This window comes from Syngnathus leptorhynchus, chromosome 4 (assembly GCF_054491065.1).
Source record: "Syngnathus leptorhynchus isolate UIUO chromosome 4, UIUO_Slep, whole genome shotgun sequence".
NCBI classification, from domain to species: domain Eukaryota; kingdom Metazoa; phylum Chordata; class Actinopteri; order Syngnathiformes; family Syngnathidae; genus Syngnathus; species Syngnathus leptorhynchus.
The window spans coordinates 15,754,161-15,777,223 of NC_141198.1; the positions used below are offsets into that span (position 1 = coordinate 15,754,161).

A 23,063-nucleotide genomic window follows, 5' to 3' on the forward strand; every position below is an offset into this window, starting at 1 on the left:
ATTGAAAATGGACATTGTAAATATAAAATATTTTGAAAATGCTCATACACTCATACCTGTATGTAATGTACTTTATTCAATTTCCGATGATCATAGTTCTTCTCCAGTATGAAACTTGACATGAATAAATGGTATTAAGCTCGTCATATAAAATAAATGGTATTTGAGGATGAATTAGTTCAGGCATTTTTTTATTTGAGTGAATCGAGGTCAGAAAAGGTCCAGATCACCATGCAAAAAGTCTACTTTCTGACAGTTTTAAAAACTACAAGGGACTACAAATGTCAGCCATGTCTTCTCTTGTTATCTGCGCTATTACCGCAAGATGGCGACCTTCGACAGTTTTATCCCACAGCAAGGACATCCATAGCACAACACTGACAATAATCAATAAATGTGTAATTAAAAGAAAGGAAAAAGTGGGAAGATATTCGAACTAAAATGACGAGATGGACGTTCATCTTTGTCGAGTCTATATAATGAAAACTTGTGAAAAAAACACACAAATGCATCTGTTTTGATATATGAATGTGCGTTTTTACGATTTGCGTTGTACTGAAATGTAAACTTTTTTTTTTTTATCTTGGTCGAGATCATTTAAACTTGCACGTTTAACCAATCCCTAATTTGTGGTGGCAACGTATCATAGCTTTATTTACATCGTTTTTGCTGTAGTTCAATGTTTTCAAACTTTATAACTAAACTTTATGATGAAGTTGAATTTAGTCACAGGTGAGCAAATTACACCTGTGACTATTTGACCTTCGCGTTAGCATTGAGCGGAGGGCCGAGCTAAATTGGAACATGCAGTGCGCATGCGCGTCGCTCCTCCACAAGTTGCGGCTCACTCGCACACAATCCAAGTGGACAAGTACAAAGAGGAGACTGAGCGTCGCACACGGGGCTTGCATACGCTTCGGGAGACTTTTAAAAAGTGGATTTGGCGTGTTTTCAACGCATTATTGGATCCGTGGAGCCTGCATTCACGCATACGAGACTGAGGAGGAATCGCCGGTGTTGCGTTCAAGTCTTAATCAGGCAGCCTGCGCGAGGACACCTTGCATCGGGTAAGCCTCTCTCTCTCTCTCTCTCTCTCGCACCCTCTTCTTCAATCGACTGGATACATTCAATCCGTTTTTGAGTTCATTCGGGTGGATTAATTGTTTATGAGTGCACCCTAAGTTGGTCAGGTGTCCCCCCTGCGGAGAGCAGACGAGACAATCTAATGAAGCGCTGCTGTTTTAACCGGATTACGTTGGAAGTTTTAGTGTTGCGTTTACGTGCTCAGTGTTGGCAGTTTGGACTTTGAGCTCCATAGAAAACAGACCTTTCCGAGCACCGCATGCACAGTTAAGTCAGATCGAGTTATTCATGTTTTTTTGTTATTGTTGCAATTTTGTCAACATTTGGTCATGCATAAATCCAGAATGTGGTTTAGTGAAATTGGACGAGTCAACCTTTTATGCCACATTTGTGCAGTGACGACTGCCAACATGTGACTTTTTTTTATTTATTTAAAAACGTGTATTTTCAGTTTTAAGATTTCAGTCATTCACATGACTTGGCCGTGTATGTAACTGAATGCGTATCTTCTCTTCGCGTCCCTTTATAATGTACTCTAAAATTGACTTTGCACCGGTAATTATGTGTATTTATGTTGGGAAAGATATACACAAGATGTTAGATGTTGTCAGCCTAATTTTATAATTGGAATATTTTCAGAAAAGCCCTAACACTTTTGACCTTCCTTTAGTTAAATTGTGGTGTCTTTTTCAGATAGGCTCGCAACATAGCAAAAACAACTCATCATTTATCTTAGTTTTTAGGTCACAGTTCTTTCCATGATGGTTAAAGTAAAAGAACTAAAGAGTTTCAAACGTTTCTTTTTATTAAGGTGCAACCCCAGTAATTTACAATTTGCATCCCTTCTCAGGAAATTAACAATGCAGACAAGTGTAACAATTGCACCAGTTGGGATTATTTAGGCTCCAATAATGTAACTACTAGTTCATTTTGCCTCGTTTATTTAAAACGGTCTAATCTGCAATTGACTTAATTGATTTTTTTCCCCAAGACATGGTCTGTCCTTAGCTTTTAGGAAGTGACACTTTGGTGCGCCTGTTTATTTCACAGTCACGTCTCAAAGCGAGCTTAGCGCTAAAGCTGCGCATACATGGCCTTAGCAGGGTCCGCCTGGTGTCGCTTGGTACATAAGGGCTTAGCGGCGGCGGGCCCCTTGGGGTCAGCAACTGGCCTCGGTGTACTCGTGGCAAAGGTCCTTCAATTATCACCGTAGTGACACGACCCCTCCGTCCACATGATTAAAGCCGAGCCTCGGAACGGGCCTCCTTCGATTTTCCCTCTGTTATTAGTGTTCTCACCGTGCCGGTATTTGCTGTGGGAAAACGACTTGCGCTGCCTGAGCGTGCTTCGCATCAAATTCGTTCGTCCCTCGCTGCAGCTGTATTTATTTCGTGGTGTCGCTCACTTGTAATTTTCGCTTTTGGCCGCACATCTGCACATACTTTGGACGTTAAAAATAAACGCCACGTGGGCTCAATGTTAAGTTAAAGTGACAAATTTGTGCGTAGGAATGTATTTTTTTTTTTTTTGGAGGGCACCTCCTAGAAAGTTCTCTTCGGTTTCTGCGGTGGAGTGCGGCAGGCGGAAGGTTATTCAAATTGTGGGATGAGGACCTCCGTGACTGGCCTGTAATTAGCTAAAGACATCCATCAAGCAGCATAGTTCAGTGTAGTCAAACACAATACAGTTTGGAAGAGCGTGAAATTCGATATACCGAAAATCACCCTTGAGTACCTACCTTGGTTATAAGCTTTAAGTTCGGTTTGTAGTTTGGTCACCATCACATCAGTGCAGTTAAAAACAACTTCAAACTTTTCTTTTCAGGAGTCCTGCATTCATGTGGGTGTTAACAGTATGCTAAGAATGTCTTAGTCTCACAGGTCACCGGTTAATTCACATTAGCTACAGTTAAAATGGCTGAAAAGTTGAGGATGAATGGCCAGGAACTCCATAATAATCAAAGAATCGGTTTAGAACTGAACACAACGACGCTGTTTGGTGTAAATGGATCCCATAGACCTCGAAATAACGGCAGTGTACCTTTTATATAATATCTGATCTATCATTAGATTATTGATATCACTTATGACACCCTGAGGTTGCATCCATGAAAAATGGAATTCAACAAAACACTTGTTGAAATGTCGTACATGTGATATTGTAATGCCCGAGGCGGCAGGCAGGCGCCATCTTGTTTGTACTTTTCTTAGAAAGTTCATTGTTGCGCTCATCAAAGGGCAACAGCGGAGCCGCTGCAAATCTCTTTAGATGTGTGATTTAGTTCTCAGCAAAATCACAGAAATTGCCAGGGAATATTTTACGTTTCAGGTTTATATTGCTACATGCTAGCATCAAGTCAGTCTTTGAATCACATTTGCCCTGTGTCTTGGTCTTTTTGTGGATAATTACTAGAGAGCAAAGTTTCCATGATTTGTTATGCTTAGCGTGAGGCTAGCATGTAGAGTCAAATGGGAGTTTGCACTTAGAACGGTAACGTTAGCACTGCCGAAGGTGCTAACGCACTATGGAGGGTCAAGGCTGGTCTACCAATTGTAAACATAATCCATTAAAGCTGCAAGCAGCAATGAACAGGTCCTTTGTTCATGGCGACACATCCAAATGAAGGTCAAAAGTTGCCATTTTCTGACCAAATGAGATGGTGTAGGCAAGTTTAGTGTTTCTAGCCTGGTTTAAAATTAGAGTTCAAGTGGATGGAGTTTGCCAAAGTACGAGTCTGAGAATCCACCCAAAATGGCTGCCTCAAAACAAAATGGCTGACTTGACTTTCTCCAAGTTTGCGTATGGTATCAAGACAAAATGGGGTAATTTGCGCAAATGCGTCACAACCAACAATAGACGACATGAGCAGATACATTTGGAAGCTTTTCCTTCTGATTTTGGTGGTCATTCCCGAGATTTCATTTAAAAAAAGGAAGGTGACTTGTTCAATGGTGCTTGCAGGATTAATTTACATGAAAGGGAAAAAAAAAATGTGATTTGCTTTTATTATTTTTTTTTTCCCCCTTGTGGTTGGATTAACCCTCAATTAGACCCTCGAGTGTGTTTCACAATGGTGTCTTGTTTCCTGGGTTAATCTCTTCTTTTTTTTTTTCTTTTTCACTCCCTTGTCATGTGCTTTGTCGAGGATCATCAATGGCCATCGTGGTAGATCCGTTGGCTTCTCTGGCAACATCTCCATACTGGACAACTTTAGCTCCAAGCATTCAGCGCTACTTGTGTACAAGGAGGAGGAAGAGCAAGCTCCTGTTTTGTTTATTTGGTTGTTTTTTTTAAGGCAGGCAGAGGCTTCCGTTGATATTTTGATAAAGCCTTCAGCTATGCAGGCATGCACAGACATTGCCCGTCAAGTGGAGGCATTCCTCTAGGCGTCTTCCTGAATTTAGCCAGACCAAAGATGCTTTTTTTTTTTTTTCTTTCTAACAATAAACTCTTGAAAGTTGCCACGTCAACTTTGTTTACCACCATAAATAGAGCGTAGAACTCCGCTTGGCATGCTCGCCTCCAGTACTGTAGATGGCAGTAATGTGCATCGCTAGACTTGCTTACTCCACTTGGGTTCTGTTTTAAATGGACTGTAATGGCCAAAAGTGTGTGTGTGTGTGTGTGTGTGTGTGTGGGGGGGGGGGGGGGGGGGTAATTCTTATACAAAGGACTTATTTGCCTCAAAATGTCACGTCTTCTTTCTTTGCCTCTTCACAACTTAATAATTATGTTAATTAGTTTACCAGTTTGTCAACAAGCAATGGGGAAAAAACAAGTCAAAACATGAGGTACAAATAATGCAGGACACATTTGAAAAAAATGTGTTAAGATGCAAAAAAAAATTGGGGGGAAAAATGTGAAAAGAATGAAGTATTAGATGAGAGACAAATATTTGAAAAAACATAAGAAAATTACACAAAAAGACACGTGTCAGATAGATAGGTTATGTAATGCTCATTACTGCCACCACTAGGACTGGATAGGAACTTTTTTTTCCAACTTCCTTGGCAATAGTTTTTGCTTTATCATGCTTTTTTTTTAATTTTTTTGCCCCATCCAAAACCCTCTGCTTCTCAACCTGGTGGGACGACATGGTTGTCTGAACGATCCACTTTCCCCGAGGATGCCACCGTTTTACGGCTGAGAGAACCCCCAAAGCCCCCCGACCGACCGACCGGCCGGCCAGTCACACCAGGCTGCTCGTGTTTCAGTGCCCCGCACAGACCGCTATTGTCAGGTTACCGTGCGCGTGTGTGTTGCTGTGTTGTGATTGGCCTAAACTAAAACCGTGTGAGACAGCGCCGGGTGACGTCTCCTTGTTAATCCCTGGGATGTTTTCTCTCCGTGCATGTCGTGCTAGTTGGGAAGGAAATGTGTGGCAAAAGTAACTGGAGTACTTTTTGGATCTGAACAAAGTGAGTAGAAATTTTGATTATGTGTAAGAAAGCGTTATTGATCAGCTGTGCTGCATTAAATGTGTTTCTTAAGGGAAATTATAATTACAAACTTTGGTGACATCATTTCAAACATTTTTCTTTCTGTTAATTTTTTGAGGGAGGATTAAAAAAGGGTGGGGGGGGAGTACTACTTGTTCAAGCTTGTCTGATCCGCAGTCAGGGGTTCATCCTTTGCTGTCCCGATGAAAACCAACAGAAAATGGATTTGTTTTCGTGCAAATGGGCTCTAAAAGTAGTGAGTCGAGACCAAATGACACTTGTCAACTTCCTCCGCTTTGTTGTGTGGAGGTGTGAATGTTAGGGGAGCAGTAAAGCTGTGCAGCCTGCTGAGCCTAAATGGACCGATCACCTTGTCAAATTCTGGAAAAAGATTGTGAACTTTGTCAAATCTGATGCTGAGCAGACTAACATGTACAAAACTTTTTTTTTTTTTTTGGACGTAAACAGTAAGATGAGGCGGCCAAAAATGTGACCTGAGCCAGTAATAATAATACCCACTGGTATATATTCTTTATCCTGAAAATGATTTCCTGAGGCATAGTGAGCAGTTGTGTGCATCTTTGCGTATACAATATCTATACTGCCCCCTGGTGGCCAACTCCTTATTGTGAGCTGGTCATAGAAAATATTAATCTTGTAAGTCACGGAAGAACTATGAGAAAATGTTACAAAAATATCCATCCATTCACGCAGGCACGGGGAGAACCTGCAAACTCCATGCAGGGAGGGCCCGAGGTGGAATCGAACCCGTAACCTCTGTACTGTGAGACGGACGTGCTAACCAATGCTCACCGTGCCGCCCTGTTACAAAAATATTCTATGTAAAATTCACAAATACTGGGGAACAAAAATGAAAACATGGATAAAAAAAAACATAGGAGGGGAAATACATCATTAGAAAATATTTTAACAAAGAAATTAGACGAGTGAAGAAAGATTCAAATGTAGATGCAATGTCAAGAAAACTACAAACTACTTCTTTTCTAGTTTGCCGTTGTGTACCAGATGGGGCGGCTACTTTTTTCGATGGGTAAACCGTAAAGTATTTTGTGGCTTACCATATCGCACAAGACCACCAACCTGAGCCTAAAAATATTTGCAGCTGGCACACAACGTTGGTGGTTCCTCCCTAATGACCATGTCCGAATTAAAAGCGATGACATTTTGCCGCTCCTCACATCGGAAGTCTCACCGTAAAAATCCTTCCTTCAGCGTGTTTATTCCCGAAAAGGGTGCATGGTGGGCTGTGGACCAGGGGAGGGAAGGGGCTTGCATTTAACAGCAGCAGTAAATGATTTCCTCTTGCGGGTGGGTCGGCAGCACTTTGTTTACAGTGCCGATTAGCTCCCCCGGTGGTTGATCTCATCTGCTGCCGGCGAAGGCCCGCATGGTAACTTTTAATATGTTGCAGCGCTTTTGTTTCCCCATGACACAGCGGAAATACCAAAACAACAATCTGGTTGACCTATTGAATTTTTCTGTTCAAATGTGTGGAGAAATATCTCACTGGGTGCTGGGTGACAATGGACACGTGCCATCTCAGGTTTCAGTTTCCACTGAGCGAGAGGAAGGGCTCGATCCCCAAGGCAACGCCGTCCACGGCTCGCCTGACCCCCCCTCACGTCCCGAAGCACAGATGACTCGATATACACGAGTCGAACGTATTTCAAATGAGCTGGAGCTTCAGGCCTCTTTCGTTAAAAGCACTTTGTGCGGTCGCTCGCTTTGCATGCACGCGGTCCAGTCAATATTTGTTTTTTGCGACCAAGCAGGTGTCGCCTGTTGCGTTTTCCAGCTCGCTAACAATCCAATTTCCTGTGACTGAAATTATTTCTTGACTACGCCAAGACCTTTACACGAGACTTTGACGTCATTAGACTTTCAGATTTGGGAGTAAAAATGGCGAGCGTTGTTACAACCGAGATGGGAGCGCGATAGGGTCCTCCCGCCTATTTCAGAACAAATCATCTGGCTTCCACTTTAATAGGATTAGTCTTCACACTGTGCCCTCCCTCCTTTTTCTTTCTTTCTTTCTTCTCCCGTGCCAGAGTCCATCCTGCGCTTCCCCTTTTCAGGGGCCACTCCACTGCTTCATCTGCATGAAAACTGAATTAATGAGGCCTAAACGAGGATTTGAGAGGTGAATAAGAATCACTTGGCTTTGCGTTTGATACTAATGCCATGCCGTGTCTTATTAATGGAGCCCAAATGGACTCCCGAGCTTAAATCGCGGCGTAGGCGCCTTTGAGCTCGGATATAGCGGCCCGGCTCCCAGATTAGCCGGCTCCATATCCCCGACGGCTAATGACGTCAAAACCACTTAATCGGGGCCCCGCCGATGGCGTCGCCACCATTCACGGCGTGATGAAAGCGCCATCCGGGTGACGGGGCGCTCAACAGATGGCCCTGATTTCTGCTGGGTGTTAGCGTTACGCTAAATAGCCAGATTAGTATATTTGCTTGACTCATTTTAAGATTTTTTTTCTGCCAATTTGGACAAATGAAATCCTGCTGTCTGGTCATTTGCCTGACAAAAAAAAAAAACATTTAAACTGCAGCTTTTTTTTTTTTTTTTTTCACTTGACCTCTCGGGCCTTCCGCTACGGGTGTTGAGTGACATTCACCAGCCTGTCGCTAAACAAATGCGTGCCTCCAGATTGTCCTCCTCAAGTGCATGCGGGACATGCGACAGGAAGAAGAGCAGCCTCCAATTCAGTCCGCTTCAAATAAGGGAGCTTTGTGGATGAGCCATATTGCCTCTCAAAGCTCCTTGTTTACTCCACTTAGCCAGTATTTTTCAATTTTCTAAGTAAAGTTCACACGCCTGCCTCCAGGGGTCGGTGTTGTCCGAAAAAGAAAGTCCACCTATGTCTCATGACCACACTGTTCCTTTAATTTAGTCACAATTTATTTCCCAGGGACTTCTAAAATGGTCACATTCAAAATGTTTTAATCAACACTTAATGCTTAAAACACTGTTAGCATTTAGCTCAGCCCTCTGTGAAAATTCTTGTGTTTTTTTTTCTACAGGGCCTTTTCCCTTATTTCGTCCAATAAAAGTTTTATTAGAGTGTTAGCTGCTTGCTGCTTGAATATTGGGCACATTTTGCCCGACATTTCCTTGTTTCACAAGGTTGCCGCTCAAGCGAGGTGACAACGTGCGCCTCATTTGTTCACGTCATGTCTGAGAACAAAACGAGTCATTCTGGTTTGCGTGCGCACTTGGAAGGCAAATGTGTTTTCTTTGCTCTCTCATGCAGTGAATTCGGGTGAGTTTTTCCTTTTGGCTGACTTTTGATGCCCCCCCGTGCAGCTTTAGCCTTTCAAATGACCTCTGTGCTTTTGGTTAATATGTCACGGACGGTGTTTAGTGTATTGGGGGATGTCAAATGTGTCCAACGCTGAGGATGTCTGGCGTTCTGGTTGAGATTGAGCGTCTAAAATGAACTTCAAGTTTGTTTTTTTTCTTGTAAATGAAGACCATTTTGAGCATGTTTGTACCATTTGAAGATTTTAGCAAACTTAGCGTAAGTATTTTAAAAAACCACGATGGCAAAATGGAGTCTCGATGTTTTTGTAAACGTCGCTCAAGTCTCGGATGAGGTTAGACTTTACGCCCGCTACCTTTTAGCATGAGGCTCACTTTCGCTCATTTCCTCTTTTAGTCTGCACTTTGCTTGGTTTGTCATTTGACAACATCTTCTAAACTTAGCCGCGGGAACCCTAGACTTCCCCCTCTGTTGCGGGCTCCAGTCTGCTCGTCTCTTTGCTCCGCGCGGGTGCTCACACTCCAGAGATGTTAGCGTGAGGCCGACAGGTAAGCTGCCAACGGGGAAATCCATTTTCTTCTGGATCAGAACGGATCACGCCTTGCGGGACATATCGTCACTGCTAGCGTTGGTGAAAGAAACGACATGTTTTGACCATCTTTATTGCAGGGGCAGTCTTTGTTATGATGCGTCGATGGCATCATCAACGTGGTTACGACTTTAAATCGACATCACCAACTGAAATCACGAGTGTGTGTTTATTTCATGTATTTCTTTTTCTCACCAGGTTGCACGGTGTCCCGGACTTAATGCGTGACCTTAGTACGACACCGGCACGTGTTGATGTTGTGCTTGCACTGAGAGCGCTGGACGGCGGCAACTATGGCTCAAACGGTGCACGTCAACGGCAACGCGTCAGGTAACCAACCGCATTTACCACAGTGGCACTTTTTTGCAAGTACGTATGTATGGTTGTGTTTTTCAAAGTGACCGAGGAGACAGGGACCCATGCGAGGTTCAACTGTCATTGACTAGTTTGCCCACTAGGCGGAGTGACAACGCTGTCTTGGGGCAAAATTCAGACAATATCTGACGAGCTCCTGTATGTACGTGCGTGTGCATATATATATATTTTTATTTATTTAGTATTTATTTATTTTTGTTTTTATTTATTTTTTATTTATTTATTCTTAATTTATTTTTTTTTTTTTTATTTTGTATTTATTTATTCTATTTATTTATTTATATTTATTTATTCATTTTTATTTATTTATATTTATTATTTATTTATTTATATTTATATTTATATTTATTTACTTTTATTTTTATTTATTTATTCATTTATTCATTCATTCATTTATATAGGCAGTATGTGTGCTTGAGCACGTACGTTGGACATTGTTGCAGTCATTGAGCATACTGGCCAAAGTCAAATCTTCTCAAGCAATCTCGCACACTGGCAGGAATCCGCAAGTTTTTTTGTGCATTCGTGTTGGAAAGGATTTCCACGCTGGAGTGCAAAATGAAGGGCCATTTCTGGGCGGGGGGGGGGGTTCAGACACCTGCAAGACGGCCTCTCGCATTCCTTGCCGGACTAACACGAGAGAGTGCTCTGTCCCGCCAATCCCTACAGGAATGTTGGCCAGGTGATTGGCTACTTTGGAGTTGACTTCATCAAATGCCTCGTTCTTGTCGTGTGGTGATCTGCCACTTGAGCTTTTATAGCTGCCACGCTATGTCCACTCCCCCCTCCGTGTTTTCCTTGACCATTTATGAGAAAAGTGTTGTCGGCACTTCCTCGCCGACGTCCTCATCGGATCCAGTTGTTGGACTTGGCAGCGGCGCATCCGTCTGGGGCCCCCCGGAAGAATCCAGCGGTTGGCTTTACGCAGTCTGTTGCCAGCCCGCTCGAGAAAAGGGCAGGAATGTTCAGCATGCGTGTACTTGTATTGTTTTTTTTTTTTTTTTTACGGGGGGTGGGTTCCTGTCTTTCTTTCTACGGGGACGGATGTGTCGTGTTGCTCGCCAAGAGCCGTTCAAACACCGTTTTTCTTGAAAATAATTAGACGTATAAAACGTGTCGCGCCGCCAGGAAATACCAAGCGTGTGTAAGGGTGGATGTGTCCCATTTGTCCTCTAGAGTCCCCCCCCCCCCCCCCCCCCCCTCCACCCACTTGCATCATGTTTTAGCTCCACGTGTTTTGAAAAATTCAAACATTGGGTTATGTCAAGGCACCTCAGCTGCTGCTTTGTCCACCCCCGTCCTTCCCTCGTGTCACGGGGTCTCGGCGGTACCACGGGGGCCACCCGTCACCGCTGTCGGCGACTCGTGCCCGAGAACTTCTTGGCAGCAGGAAAACAATGTCTTCTCACTCGTCGACACACTGCAGCGATTGTTGTCGTAAGAGTCGAGATTGACACTTTTCAAATACTCTGTGTGACTTAGTCCCCCCCCCCCTTCCCCCCACTGATGGACTCAAAACTGCAGTGGCTGTCACACGCAAGCAACTTTGAAGAGCTAATCAGCGATAGCATTGTCCTGATGATGAGCTTTTGTTGATTGATCGATTAGAGCGGCGATGCTAAGATTCCATTTCAGGGTTAAAACTATATATATGTATGAGTGTGTGTGCGTGTGTGTGTATATTTGTAATGTTTCTATTTGAATAATTGTGTATTATCAGGTTTTAGTCCTGTAGCTATTTTATTCCAATATTTCTGTACCGAATACTATTTGATACTTTTTTTTTTATTACAAGTGTACTTTTTTTTTGTCAGCGAATGTTTTTGTATTGTAATTTTAAGCTAACGTCCAATATTTTATCAATTCTTTCAAATATTTTGTTCCCAAAGTTTTCTTTTCAAATTTATTTCACATATTCCCCCCCCAATACTTTTTTTACAAATGTTTGCAGTTCTTTTCCAGCTAGTCTTTAATATTTAATTGTATTTATTATTTTTTTTCTAATATGTTTTTGTGTGTGCGCACTAAACATTTTCCCATGTCTCTGACAGCTTCTGCATTGCAAGTGTACCTAATGTTGTGTCCGGTTTGAACGTTGAACATGCACAGTAGCTGCATGTGTTTGTCCTGCGGCGAGAGGGGGGGGGGGCTGCATGTTAGTCCAGCGAGTTCAGCGCCCCCTCGGCTGAATAACAGCCTCTCTTCTTCGGGAGAGGGCAGCTCCTTGGCTCACAGCCCTTCCTCAGTCTAGAAACAGTACAGTGTAATCTTTGTACAGTCTTAGGGAGCAAAGCAGAGGAGCTCCAGCACGTTTTGAGCGACTGAGTAAGGTGAGTGAGGCGCAAGCGGCTTTTTCTTCCCGTCCCAAATTGTGGACTCCACAGAGGGGGAAAAAGTTGTTGCTGGAAAGCGTGTTTTATTTCCAGCCGGTCTCGGAGTTCCTGGCATACCTACCAGGCACAACAAGACCCTGCTTTTAGACCGTGGGGGTGAAGGGGGGGGGGATGCTTTTCTTTTTTTTTTTTTTTTTTCGGAGTGAGCCACGCGCATTGGAGTTTGGACTTTGAGCAGCTCAAGCTCACTTGCGTAAATAAGTTGTCATTGTTGTTGTGTGTCCAAAAAAAGATTATTATTTTTTTCAAATGATTGATCATGCGAAAGTGTGAGGATAAACGTGGTTTGACGGCTGTAGCCTGCTAAACCAGATGATTGTTGGTGCCGTATTTCATCTGTTTGATAAAGACGTGAACCAGCTTGCAAAGAAGACGTGCATGGGTTACGCTGCTAAGAGAAAGAGGGAAAGACAATCCAGGTCAGCATTTTGGGAATTTAGTTTCTTTTCAGCCAATAGTTTTGGATTTATAGGCTAGATTTTGACATTGTGTGTCTAACAGGGTTTTTTTTCCCTAAGGTTTTTGTATTTTGGATTTTTTTTTTTTTATTTTCTTTCCCTGATATGCATTTACATTGAATGTTTTTTGTTGTTGTTTCATATTTCTGTTTATTCCCAATAATGTGTATTTTTTCTAACTTAATTTTTTTTCTCGTAATAGTCTAGAAACATTTTTACAACTTTTTTTTTGTGGTAGGTATTTGCTAATATTTGCATTTTTTTTTTTTCATCTTGAGGTTTTTATTTTCTTAATGTGTTCACATTTGGAACATTATTGCTTTGGGCACCTATTTTATTTTTATCAACATTTCCATGAGCAAATAAGTTGCGAGAACCTTTTTGTGTAAGACAAAACGTGCTTACGGCTCTTGCCCAGCCTCGTTTGTTTTTCAACAACACGACTTGCTGCGTCAAATCTGCTTTCGTGTGTGGTTTGCCTCACATGTTTGCCATAGTTTGGGGCTGACTTAGCTATGCTCGCCATATTGCTTGTCATTCACTTTCAGGTGTGTGTGTGTGGTGCATGTGTTTATATTTCTGTGTGTGTGTGTGTGTGTGTGGGAGAGACAAGTATGTACACGTGTTTCCAAATGATATGCGCACTCAACGACACACAAATGTTTGCATATCCAGCACATCACAAAAGCATTAAGACACCTGGCAGTGCTTTGAAGTAGTGAAAATAAAATGGCTATTTCACTAGCTCTCTTTTTTTTGCAGCACGAGGCCAAAGATGTCCAAGCACCAGTAACGACAAGGACTGCGTGGCTCCGTACTCGGTGGAGACGCCGTACGGTTTTCAGCTGGACTTGGATTTTCTCAAATATGTCGACGACATCGAGAGAGGCAACACCATCAAGAAAGTGAGCGTCCAGAGGAAGCCCAAAGGGGCCAAGCCGGGTCCCGCGGCGCCGCCGCGTCCCAGCGCCGGGACCGAATGGACGTCCACCGACTCTCTTTCGTCCTCCAACAGCGACGACAAGCAGTCGCCGGTCTTCGGCAACCCCAAGGTCCAGCCGACCCTGCAAAAGGCGACTTCCGAAGCCGTACCTCAACAGGTTTTCTCTGGCGTTGCTGAAGCCAAGCCGGTCCTGCCGCCGCCCTCGCCCAGGTTCACGCCGCGCCACAACCCCCACGTGGAGAAAACCCTCATGGAGACCCGGCTTCGCCTGGAGCAGGAGCGGCTGTTGATGGAGCCGCCGCCGGCGCCCCGCCGCCGTCTGGCCAGCTTCGGCGGAACGGGCTCAAACAGCTCGCTCTCGTCTTACTCCAGCTCCGCGGTCGCCAGCCAAATTTCCCCTGGCGTCCCGCAGCCTTTCAACGGTCACCTCCACAACGGAGAGCACAACCTTTACTACCCGTCGTCCGTGGGCGGCTCCGTCCGCCACAGTCCCCTGAGCTCCGGCATGGCCACGCCGGTGACCAACGTTAGCCCGCTGCACCTTCAGCAGATCCGCGAGCAGATGGTGGTCGCCCTGCGGCGGCTAAAGGAGTTGGAGGAGCAGGTGAAGACCATCCCCATCTTGCAGGTGAAGATCGCCGTTCTCCAGGAGGAGAAGCGACAGTTGGCCGCCCAGTCGAAAGGTCCCAGCGGTTTCCGCAAGCGCTCCTACAGCGTGGGCAGCGCCGACCAAATGGAGAACCCGGGCCCCGTCCAAAAAGAGACGGTGCTGCACATCGTCGAGTCCGAAGCCCAGCAGCAAAACGCTCAGCAGCTCGAGGAGTTCAGGCGTCTGGCTGCTGAGGTCCAAGCTCTTGAGAAGACCACCCTTGACAATAATGAATTTGAAAGCCAGGCGCGGGACCACAATCTGAACCAGACCCTTCATAAGTCCGTCGGTGTAGTCACCGACGAAAACATGAACAACCTCCAACAATTTCAGCGGAGGGAACTGCCCAGAGAACACCAACACCGGGACATGGCCGTCGCCACGGACCCCCGGGACACCCGCAGCGCTTCAGTGGGCGTCACCGAGACCATGTTGGGCCTGTCCAGCGAGACGGAGAAGGAGATGGAGCTCCAGCAGCAGACCATCGAGGCGCTGAAAGACAAGATCTACCGCTTGGAGGTGCAGCTGAAAGAAACCACTCACCAGATGGAGATGACTAAACTCAAGCTGGAGCTCCAGGCGGCTGGTGGGTCCAACAAGAAGAAGGCGGACAAGGGCTCGATGATCAGGCCCGAGACCTACAACATCTCCGTGGAGGCCAAAGTCCCCGTGCACAGTCGGGGTGTCGGTGACCATCTTATCGCGGAGGCTCGGAGCTTCTCCGTCGGAGTGTCGTGTCACCCGAGCATTTGTAGCATCGGCGTAGGACCGGACCATGGTTTGGATGTAAAGGACGCGTACCAGCAGGTAAACATCTGCGAGACAGAGTCGCTCAAGGAGTTTCGATCGGTCGCCAGCGGGAATTGCTCCGTGGATGTCCACGTGGGCCCAGTCTGCACAAAGGCGTCCCGAGGAACCGACCCGGATCTCGCAGAAAAAGCGGACTCCTGCGTCACGGCGGCCCCGGAATCCACCACGCAAGGGACCAACACCGAGACGGAATTGGTCAGCAAGTCCACCAACACCAAGGCGCCGGCGCTGACCAACTCCTTCACCAATACGGCCGCCACTGGAACCCGGACGGTCGCTGCCGGCGAGGGACTCGTCAAAGACGTCCTCTCGACCGCAAAACTTCGCTCGGTGGCCGTGGGGACAGAGTCACTCTTCGGCCAATCCTGCGCCGCCAAAACCAAAGAATTTGGGGTGGGATCCGTCAGCATTCACGAGAACTTCCTACTCGGTTTAAAAACTCGTAATATCGCGTGTGGACCGGCGCAAGTCCCCGAAGCCACCGCCGACACAACCAACACCCAAGGGGGTGCCGGCCTGGACCACTACATCGAGAAGGTCCAGATGCTGCTGCGGGAGCAACAAACGCTGCTGGCGGAGAACTACAGCGAGTTGGCCGAGGCTTTCGGTCAGCCCCAGTCCCAGTTTGGATCCATCAACTGCCAGCTGGTCAACACGCTCTCCTCCATCAACTCGGCTATGAAAAGCGCCAGTTCCGAGGACCTCCTGGCGGCCGCCGCCCACTCAGGTCAGTCACTTTCGCCGACATCTCGTGTCATTCTGGTACTCTTGAGTTTTTTTTTTTAATAGACGCTGACATCAAAATGTTGATGTGATAACAGGACAATGTGACAGTAAACGGGAAGCGCAACTTTGGGATGTGTCCTTTTGGACTCAAACCAGCAATGAGTTCATTTCTTCTCGGGAGCCAAACGCACTTATCGCACCCTTTTCTTCTTTTTTGTTTTTAAATCTCCTCCCTCCCTTTACTATACACCTCGTGCTGATTCATAGCCGCTTCGCTGTTACGTAAGCCGCTTCTCACGCTGGCCGACACATTCTTGGTCCCGGGCTGCAGCTGGTTTTGCCTGGGGTCGCTCTTTCCGGAATGCGCCGTGACTTTGCACTTGCAAGCAACAATACAGTCTGGCCCTGACTTATGAGTAGAGGCACAAGTGGCTCAAAATTCTCACATGCTGGCCATGAATAAATATTCTAACAATTTCAACTGGTGGTGTGCTTTTCGTCAAAGTCCAAATCCAGCATCTGATCTCAATCACTGGCCACACCCCACATATCCAAAACAAGAAGAATGAGAGTGCGTAATTGTTAGATATTTCACATTTTGTCAAAATGAACTCTTTGTGTTGTTTTATTGCTTCCAGAATCGCTAGCAAAACATTTCAATGGATAACTGAATTGAATCTTCAAACAATCGCAATTGAATTGTTCACATTTGTAAGTCAAGGTACCTAATGTCCTCTAGAACTTTTGCGCAACTTGTCTTTCAGAGGGTGCGCCCAAGACTCACGTGGACAAAGGCAGCAAGATGGAAAGTGGCAGTCACCAGCAGCTGAGCGCAGCTGAGCAGAAGAGCCGCATGGACCTGCAAATGTCCACAGCACTACACGGTGGGGAAACGTTACCACTCATAATAAGTGTCTGAAACAATTTGGCCAAATCGAAAAGACCTCCAAAAAACGATCCCAAGAAATATACATCACAAATGTGCTGGAAAAAAAAGTGTATTGTTGTATTTTTTTTTTTTTTTTAATCAAATGCTACTGCTTGATATGCTTTCAGGTGAGTCTTGCAGTGCCAACGCGCTCAAGTCCATCATGAAGAAAAAAGACAGCCGAGGCGACTCTAACGGCGCCAAGAAGAACCTGCAGTTTGTCGGCGTCAACGGAGGGTGTGTGTGACATTTCATTTTGAGACAAGTGGCTTCCTCCTCAACCTTCTTTTCCCGTGTTGTCTTTGCCGCCTCCTTGTGGAGCAGCTATGAGACTACGTCCAGCGACGACTCCAGCTCTGAGGACAGCAGCTCCTCTGGATCTGAGGACGAGGAAAATGAGATTGAAGATAAGCAAGGCGACCACGTCTCGGAGGAGAAGACGGAAGAAGGAAGTTTGGATGAGCTGGAGACAAGAGAAAGGTTTGGGAATTGTTTGCTTTCTTTCATATACAAAGTTTCGACGATGCGGTCTGAGTCAAAAAAATGAAAAATCTGCAAATTGGGTAGTGGTAAGAAAAAACGGAGCTAAGTTAAATGATTGGGCTGAGATAGTGTATTTATTTATTTATTTATTTATTTTTTGAGGGGGGACATCCTTAAAGGCCCCAAAATCTTTTTGTGTCAACAGATATGAGCTCAGCGAGAAGATGTTGGCAGCGTGCAACATCCTGAAAGTTCACCTCGGCGAGAACAACGACGACGACGTGGGCAGTAAAGATCTAGTGAGGGTCCACATTTATGTTCCTCCGTTGCATTGCGATTCACCTACCGAAAAAGTTGTCCGTTTACATGCGTATGTGTGATGTGAAACGGACGTGAGCCGTGACCAACAGCAGCTTCTGCATGAGTGCTTATTTGATTTTTTTTTTTTTTACAGAGGGCTAGCATCAACACGGTACAACACGAATGGTTCCGCGTGTCCAGCCAGAAGGCGGCGTCGGCGTCTGCCGTTTCAGACTACCTGACGGCGTTCGCCGCCGTCTCGCCGGACGTGCTGCGCCACGTTGTCAACATGGCCGACGGCAACGGCAACACGGCGCTGCACTACAGCGTGTCGCACTCCAACTTCCCCGTGGTCAAGAAGCTGTTGGACGCCGGTGAGTTAGCGTCCAACAGCAAGCCCCGAGGGCTCTCGGGCAGCGCAGCTCAGCGCAAAGAGAACGTTCGGAGTCGAAAGCTTCTTCCTTCTCGCCGCTTTAATACGTGCGTTTTGTCGCAGACGTGTGCAACGTGAACCAGCAGAACAAAGCGGGCTACACGCCCATCATGTTGGCGGCGCTGGCGGCCGTGGAGACGCCCGCAGACATGCGCATTGTGGAGGAGCTCTTTGGAAAGGGCGACGTCAACGCACGCGCCAGTCAGGTCAGTACAGATGAAAAAAAAAAATAATTAAAAAGTGGCTGTAGGAAGTTTGAAATGTAAGAGAACATTTTTTTGTCTTTTTGAAGAAGCTAGCCATTTGCACTCATGTTAATGCTAATTTGCTCAGGCGGGCCAGACGGGCCTGATGCTGGCGGTGAGCCACGGCCGCATGGACATGGTCCGAGCGCTGCTGGCCCACGGCGCCGACGTCAACCTGCAGGACGACGAGGGCTCCACGGCGCTCATGTGCGCCAGTGAGCACGGACACGCCGATATCGTCAAGCTTCTCCTGGCGCAGCCCGGTACCGACGCCACGCTAAGCGACAGCGTGAGTCACCGTGCGAAAAAAAAAAAAAAAAGATATTCCACTTTGCCTAGAAATGTTTTATCTCGCAAATCCCGGTTGGGTCATGTAGAAAATCTATGACACAAAATTTCAGGAAGTATATGTTTTGTTTAGGACGAGAGTAACGCCCTGTCCATCGCTCTGGACGCCGGACACAAGGACATCGCCGTCCTGCTTTACGCACACGTCAACTTCTCCAAAGCGCAGTCGCCTGTATGTACCGCTTTTTTTTTTTTTTTTGTAACTCATTAGTTGTTTTATTATTTTTGACATCTTCATTCCCTTTCAGGGAACCCCTCGACTGGGTCGCAAGATGTCTCCGAGCCCGACTCGCAGGGGCCCCTTCGATTAGCTGCTCAGAGGCTAACGTCAGTGCATCTTTAGCTAATCCGATGATCTAAGGCTACTTTTGGTGTGGAATGGCCACTCTGAAGCTATTGTTAGCTACATAGCGGCTAATGTTAACAACTTTCAAGCTATGGTTGGAAACCCCAAGTCTGAAGGGAATGACCATGGCTCGAAGTTGCTGCTATGAAGCTTATGTCATTGGTTACGAGGCTACTGTTAGCAACTTGCAAGCTAGCATTTATATTCTACTGCCATTAGAGCTGAAGAGGACTTTTTTTTTTTTCCCCCCCCAGCCCTCTCCAACACTTCCTATTGTGAATGTAACCAGCTGGTGCCTCTGATAACTTTTGGTGTCTCTCACGGATACAAAAAAAGGCCTTTTTTTTTTTTTTTTTTTTTTAACATATCTCTTTTTTTTAAATGAAAATCAGCCCCTAATATCTTTTTCCTCACTGTCTGTTATGGTGGTCCGGTGTACATAGTGCTGATCTCCGATCTGACATCAGCGACATTTCTACCAATCCTTTGTATCTATTTAAAAAGACCACAGTATTTTTCAATACGAGCGCGTTTAAATATCACATGAAGTCATATATTTATCAAAGTATATTTTCTCAAGCACATCTGCTATGCGTTTGTACAAACTGTACGTTAGTCTAGTATCGACGTTTCCGCTTTCTCTGTTGTTGACATTTGCCTCGTTTTGCGCAATGTCATCACCTAACAATAAACATCCATTAAAATGCACACAGTTCTTTATGTTCATCACTGTTTCAGTGAGAAACATAACATTTCTCTTTTAGCAGTGATTGTGTGAAAATGCCACAAGATGGCAGCTGTTTTTTTTGCAGCACTCACCTGTGTGGGGGGGCGCGTTTGGCCTTTGGAGCGTGTCGGGTCAGAGGACCTAGTTGGCCGTAGCCGCTTTCTCCCCTGCTCAGACATGACAAATGAATAGGAAGTGGAAAGGAGAATTTTACGTGGGCGAGATCCAACCTGTGGTTGGCTTGGTTGTCTACAGCCAGTGTGGGGTCACTGAGGACGGGGTCCAGGGGGCCTTCCAGTAGTGTCAGCAGCTTTTGCGTATGTGGCTGTATTCAAAGATTAATTGGGAGTAAAGTTAAGATGTTTTTTTGCATGAATTCTAGTAGAATTGAAATTCATACCAAACTAATACTGAAACATAAAAAGTGCCTTGTTTTAAAAGATGTTACAATTTTTTTTAAAGAAATATTTGCAAAAATCTTAACCGTTTCAAATTAAAGAAAAAAAAAAAAAAGATTGGACCAAACTTTAACCAGTTAAAATGAAATTGATATCGTGATGGAATTGTTATGGAATCTGAAATCTGAATTGATATGGAATCTGAAATATCAAGTCATTTTGTGGCCAGAACGTATTAACTTAAGATATTCATATATTACAGTGACCCTCGGTCCCATGGCGGCGACCGCGTCTCTCATCTGGCCAATCCTCTTCCTCTCCTCCTGTAGCTCTGCCTCCACATGACCACATGTGGTGGTGTGTTTTTTTCTGCCAACAAGATCAATATTGGACTTTCTGCATGGCGGTGACGTCATCAGCAGAAAATGATGTGACTCCATGCCGATTTAAATTTGGACCTGAGTGCCTCTAATTCGGCGTGGGATTGGTCGAGTTGAGTCCGAAGTTGTTCCACGTCCCGACTGCGCTCAGCCAGGTCAGCCTTTAGCTGCTCTGCCACCTAGTGGAGGGATATTATCAGTACAATTATTAAGAATATCTAATGTGGCGTTTAAATGATTAGCATTATAACAATCTTTTTTTCTTTTCTGAATAAATAAAAATAGTTGAAGGATTTTCCACTATAGACATTTTTTTTATGCCTGGAAAAATAATTTTCGGATAAAGCTAGTGAAGAAGTCTGAAAAATCGAACAATGCAGGCATTCAATAAAAACATAAGTTAATAAAAAAAAACTAACAATATCTATTTTAAAGTCCTTAAAAATACAAAATAAATCTAATTTCTAGGGGGAAAGGGAACCTTCTTGCGGAAGCAGCTCTGTCGTGCCATTTTGTTGAGCGTTTCCTCCAGGATAGCCACGTCTGCCGCATTGCAACCCCGCTGCTGTCGCAGAGCCAGATTCTCGCGGGCCAACTGCTGGGCCTTGTCGGACAGACGGGCGTAGCGCGCCCAAGCCTCTTGCTTCTCCAGCACTGCTTGCTTGCTGGCCTCAGGCAGCTTTTGCTCCACCAGGCGCTCCACCTCGACCTCTGCTGCTTCAGCCGCCGCCTCCAGCTCCTTTTCCAGTCTATCGGAAACATGTCAGTTTTTCAACTTGCCTTCTTTTCACGTCTTTATGTTATTCTCACCTGGTTTTATCCATCACTGCTTTCATTTCTAATGTGTACATAGCGGCTGCGTGCTTCCCCTCCTGGTCAGCCAGCTTCTTTTGCGCAACCGCCACATTAGACTTCAGCTGCTCCTTCTCCTCTTCAAAGGTCTTCACCGCTTCAAGCCGGGCCACTATAGAGACAAGAGTTGTCAGTTCAACAGCGGCGCTGGGCATTTGGTGCCTTTAGACAATCTTCCCTTGTTTGCTGTATCAAAACTGCCTCTTGGTGTCATGGAACCATGATGATGTCATTTGAGGACCTCCATTCAAACAAGATTAATGCTTTACTGCCATCCAGTGGCACCTTGATGAACTAATGAACTTTGTTGATGTAAAACGAGGTGCTTTATTTAGACAGAAATAGTCTATTGGCACCATTTCCTGTCATCTTTCTGCCAATGAAATGAGTTGAGATTTATGTCGAGGGGTTTTGCCACCATCCAAACTTTGAGGAGCATGTGTCAAATGTTTGAATAGCCAATAGTGGACGAACACTGAGTAACAAATTAATGGGACAAATAGTAATCTGTTTTTCATTGTGATAATAATGTTGAGGGCAGGTGAAGACCTTGCTCGCACCGTTCCTTCTCACCTAAGCCGGTGTTGTCCTCCTCCAGCCGGTGGATGCGATCCCGCAGCTCCCGGAGCTCTTCGGCCTGTCGTCCCCTCAGACCATTTCGCTCAGCTTGGGCTTCTCGCAGACTTTGGTCCAGCCGCTCCGCCAGCTGCTCCACCTGGTTCTCCTTGTCCAGCAGCTCCGTCTTCAGATACTCCACCGCCTCCTTCTTCTCCGTCTCCGCGCGCACGCAACGACGCACCAGTGACGTCTTCTCCTGCTCCAGGCGCTCGCATTTCATCTGCTGTCTGCATCAGTTGTGTCAGGGCGGGGACTTGACCATCAGTACGCAAAGTATGGAGCTTCAGTATCCGTCTGTCCATCTCGCTATTTGTCTGTCTGTCGTTTATTTAAAACTCACCTATCGAGCTCGTCGTTCAACAAGCGTATTTGAAGGCGATACAAATCCTTCGCTTTGTCTCCAGGCTCTCGTTCTTCGGCGGAAGTAACCTGGCTCGGCGTTTTCTTTGTTTTCTTGCCTGCCTCTTGTTTCTGCTCCTTTTTGGGCATGGCGAAAAAACAAAAAAGATTTGCTTGCAAAAAGTTGACGGAGGCGAAAGTGTGCTACTTGGTTGCTAGGCGATGGGGCATTCAGGGACTCTCAGAGGATTGGAAACTCCGCACCGTGACGTAAACGGTGTGTAATTTAACCACAAGAGGGAACTGTGACCTAAATCAAGTAATTAGGGTCTATTCATTTCTGTCAGGTGTACAAATTTTATGTTCTGGTAATGTGATTTTTTTGTTTTTGTTTTGTTGTAACAAAACAGGATTCAATTGTTAAGTTTTTGTGGTGAGTTGTATGGAAAATAGCAAAATCCTAAAAAAAATGGCGATGGAAAAACATGTGCAAGAATGTAAAACATTTAAAAAATGTACTTTATGAAAATTGAGTTCCTTCAAGAAGTGAACTAATGCTACTATTCATATGCGTGCATCTAATGTCTGCATTTTCAATGTATGGTTTAATTTGAAAAGATAGAAAGGGACCTTAAATCACATATAGTGTGGTCATTTATGAAAAAAAATCTTTTAAAACGTCTAGATTACATTTATTATGATCTATTTTTACCAGGAAGTTAAATGACGCAATTTACGCGAATACATGCAGTCCAATTGGTTTGAAAACATACAAGGGATTTTGTATACTTGAGTAATTTTTTTTTATGTTAGCAAGTCAGAAAATAAATAAATAAAAATTAATCAATTTAAAACAAAAAAAATCTCACCAAGTGGGCGGGTTGTTCACGGTATCATGTGACGTCACAACA

The 23,063-nt window shown here is 45.1% G+C and overlaps 2 protein-coding genes across 8 annotated transcripts; one reads left to right on the top strand and one right to left on the bottom strand.

Moving 5' to 3' along the window:
* Nucleotides 1-773: 773 nt before the first annotated feature.
* Nucleotides 774-22,996, top strand: kank1a (KN motif and ankyrin repeat domains 1a). 4 transcript variants are annotated; one of them, XR_015065806.1, is made up of 14 exons: nucleotides 774-1,067; nucleotides 9,600-9,731; nucleotides 13,390-15,756; nucleotides 16,520-16,639; nucleotides 16,812-16,920; nucleotides 17,008-17,163; nucleotides 17,372-17,465; nucleotides 17,621-17,840; nucleotides 17,963-18,105; nucleotides 18,233-18,433; nucleotides 18,566-18,664; nucleotides 18,741-18,819; nucleotides 19,651-19,882; nucleotides 21,794-22,996. XR_015065806.1 is itself a non-coding variant. In XM_085909175.1 (13 exons), exons 2-12 carry the CDS (start codon nucleotides 9,695-9,697, stop codon nucleotides 18,801-18,803), a joined length of 3,609 nt encoding a protein of 1,202 aa, XP_085765301.1. In that variant the 5' UTR covers nucleotides 774-1,067; nucleotides 9,600-9,694; the 3' UTR covers nucleotides 18,804-18,819; nucleotides 21,794-22,993. The 4 variants fall into 4 exon arrangements, 3 of the variants coding, with proteins under 3 accessions (XP_085765301.1, XP_085765300.1, XP_085765299.1); XM_085909175.1 differs by lacking the exon at nucleotides 19,651-19,882 and having other exon boundaries at nucleotides 21,794-22,993; XM_085909174.1 differs by lacking the exon at nucleotides 21,794-22,996 and having other exon boundaries at nucleotides 19,651-20,070.
* On the bottom strand, nucleotides 19,204-22,431 carry LOC147058437 (cilia- and flagella-associated protein 157-like). Of its 4 annotated transcripts, none has more exons than XM_085909296.1 (8): nucleotides 22,154-22,431; nucleotides 21,769-22,040; nucleotides 21,154-21,307; nucleotides 20,825-21,092; nucleotides 20,422-20,522; nucleotides 20,230-20,332; nucleotides 19,796-19,890; nucleotides 19,204-19,732 (listed from the first exon to the last, which is right to left on the bottom strand). In XM_085909296.1, the coding sequence occupies exons 1-8, from the start codon at nucleotides 22,300-22,302 to the stop codon at nucleotides 19,654-19,656; spliced, it is 1,221 nt and encodes a 406-aa protein (XP_085765422.1). In that variant the 5' UTR covers nucleotides 22,303-22,431; the 3' UTR covers nucleotides 19,204-19,653. The 4 variants fall into 4 exon arrangements, with proteins under 4 accessions (XP_085765422.1, XP_085765421.1, XP_085765420.1 ...); XM_085909295.1 differs by having other exon boundaries at nucleotides 20,224-20,332; XM_085909294.1 differs by having other exon boundaries at nucleotides 19,204-19,890.
* Nucleotides 22,997-23,063: the final 67 nt, after the last annotated feature.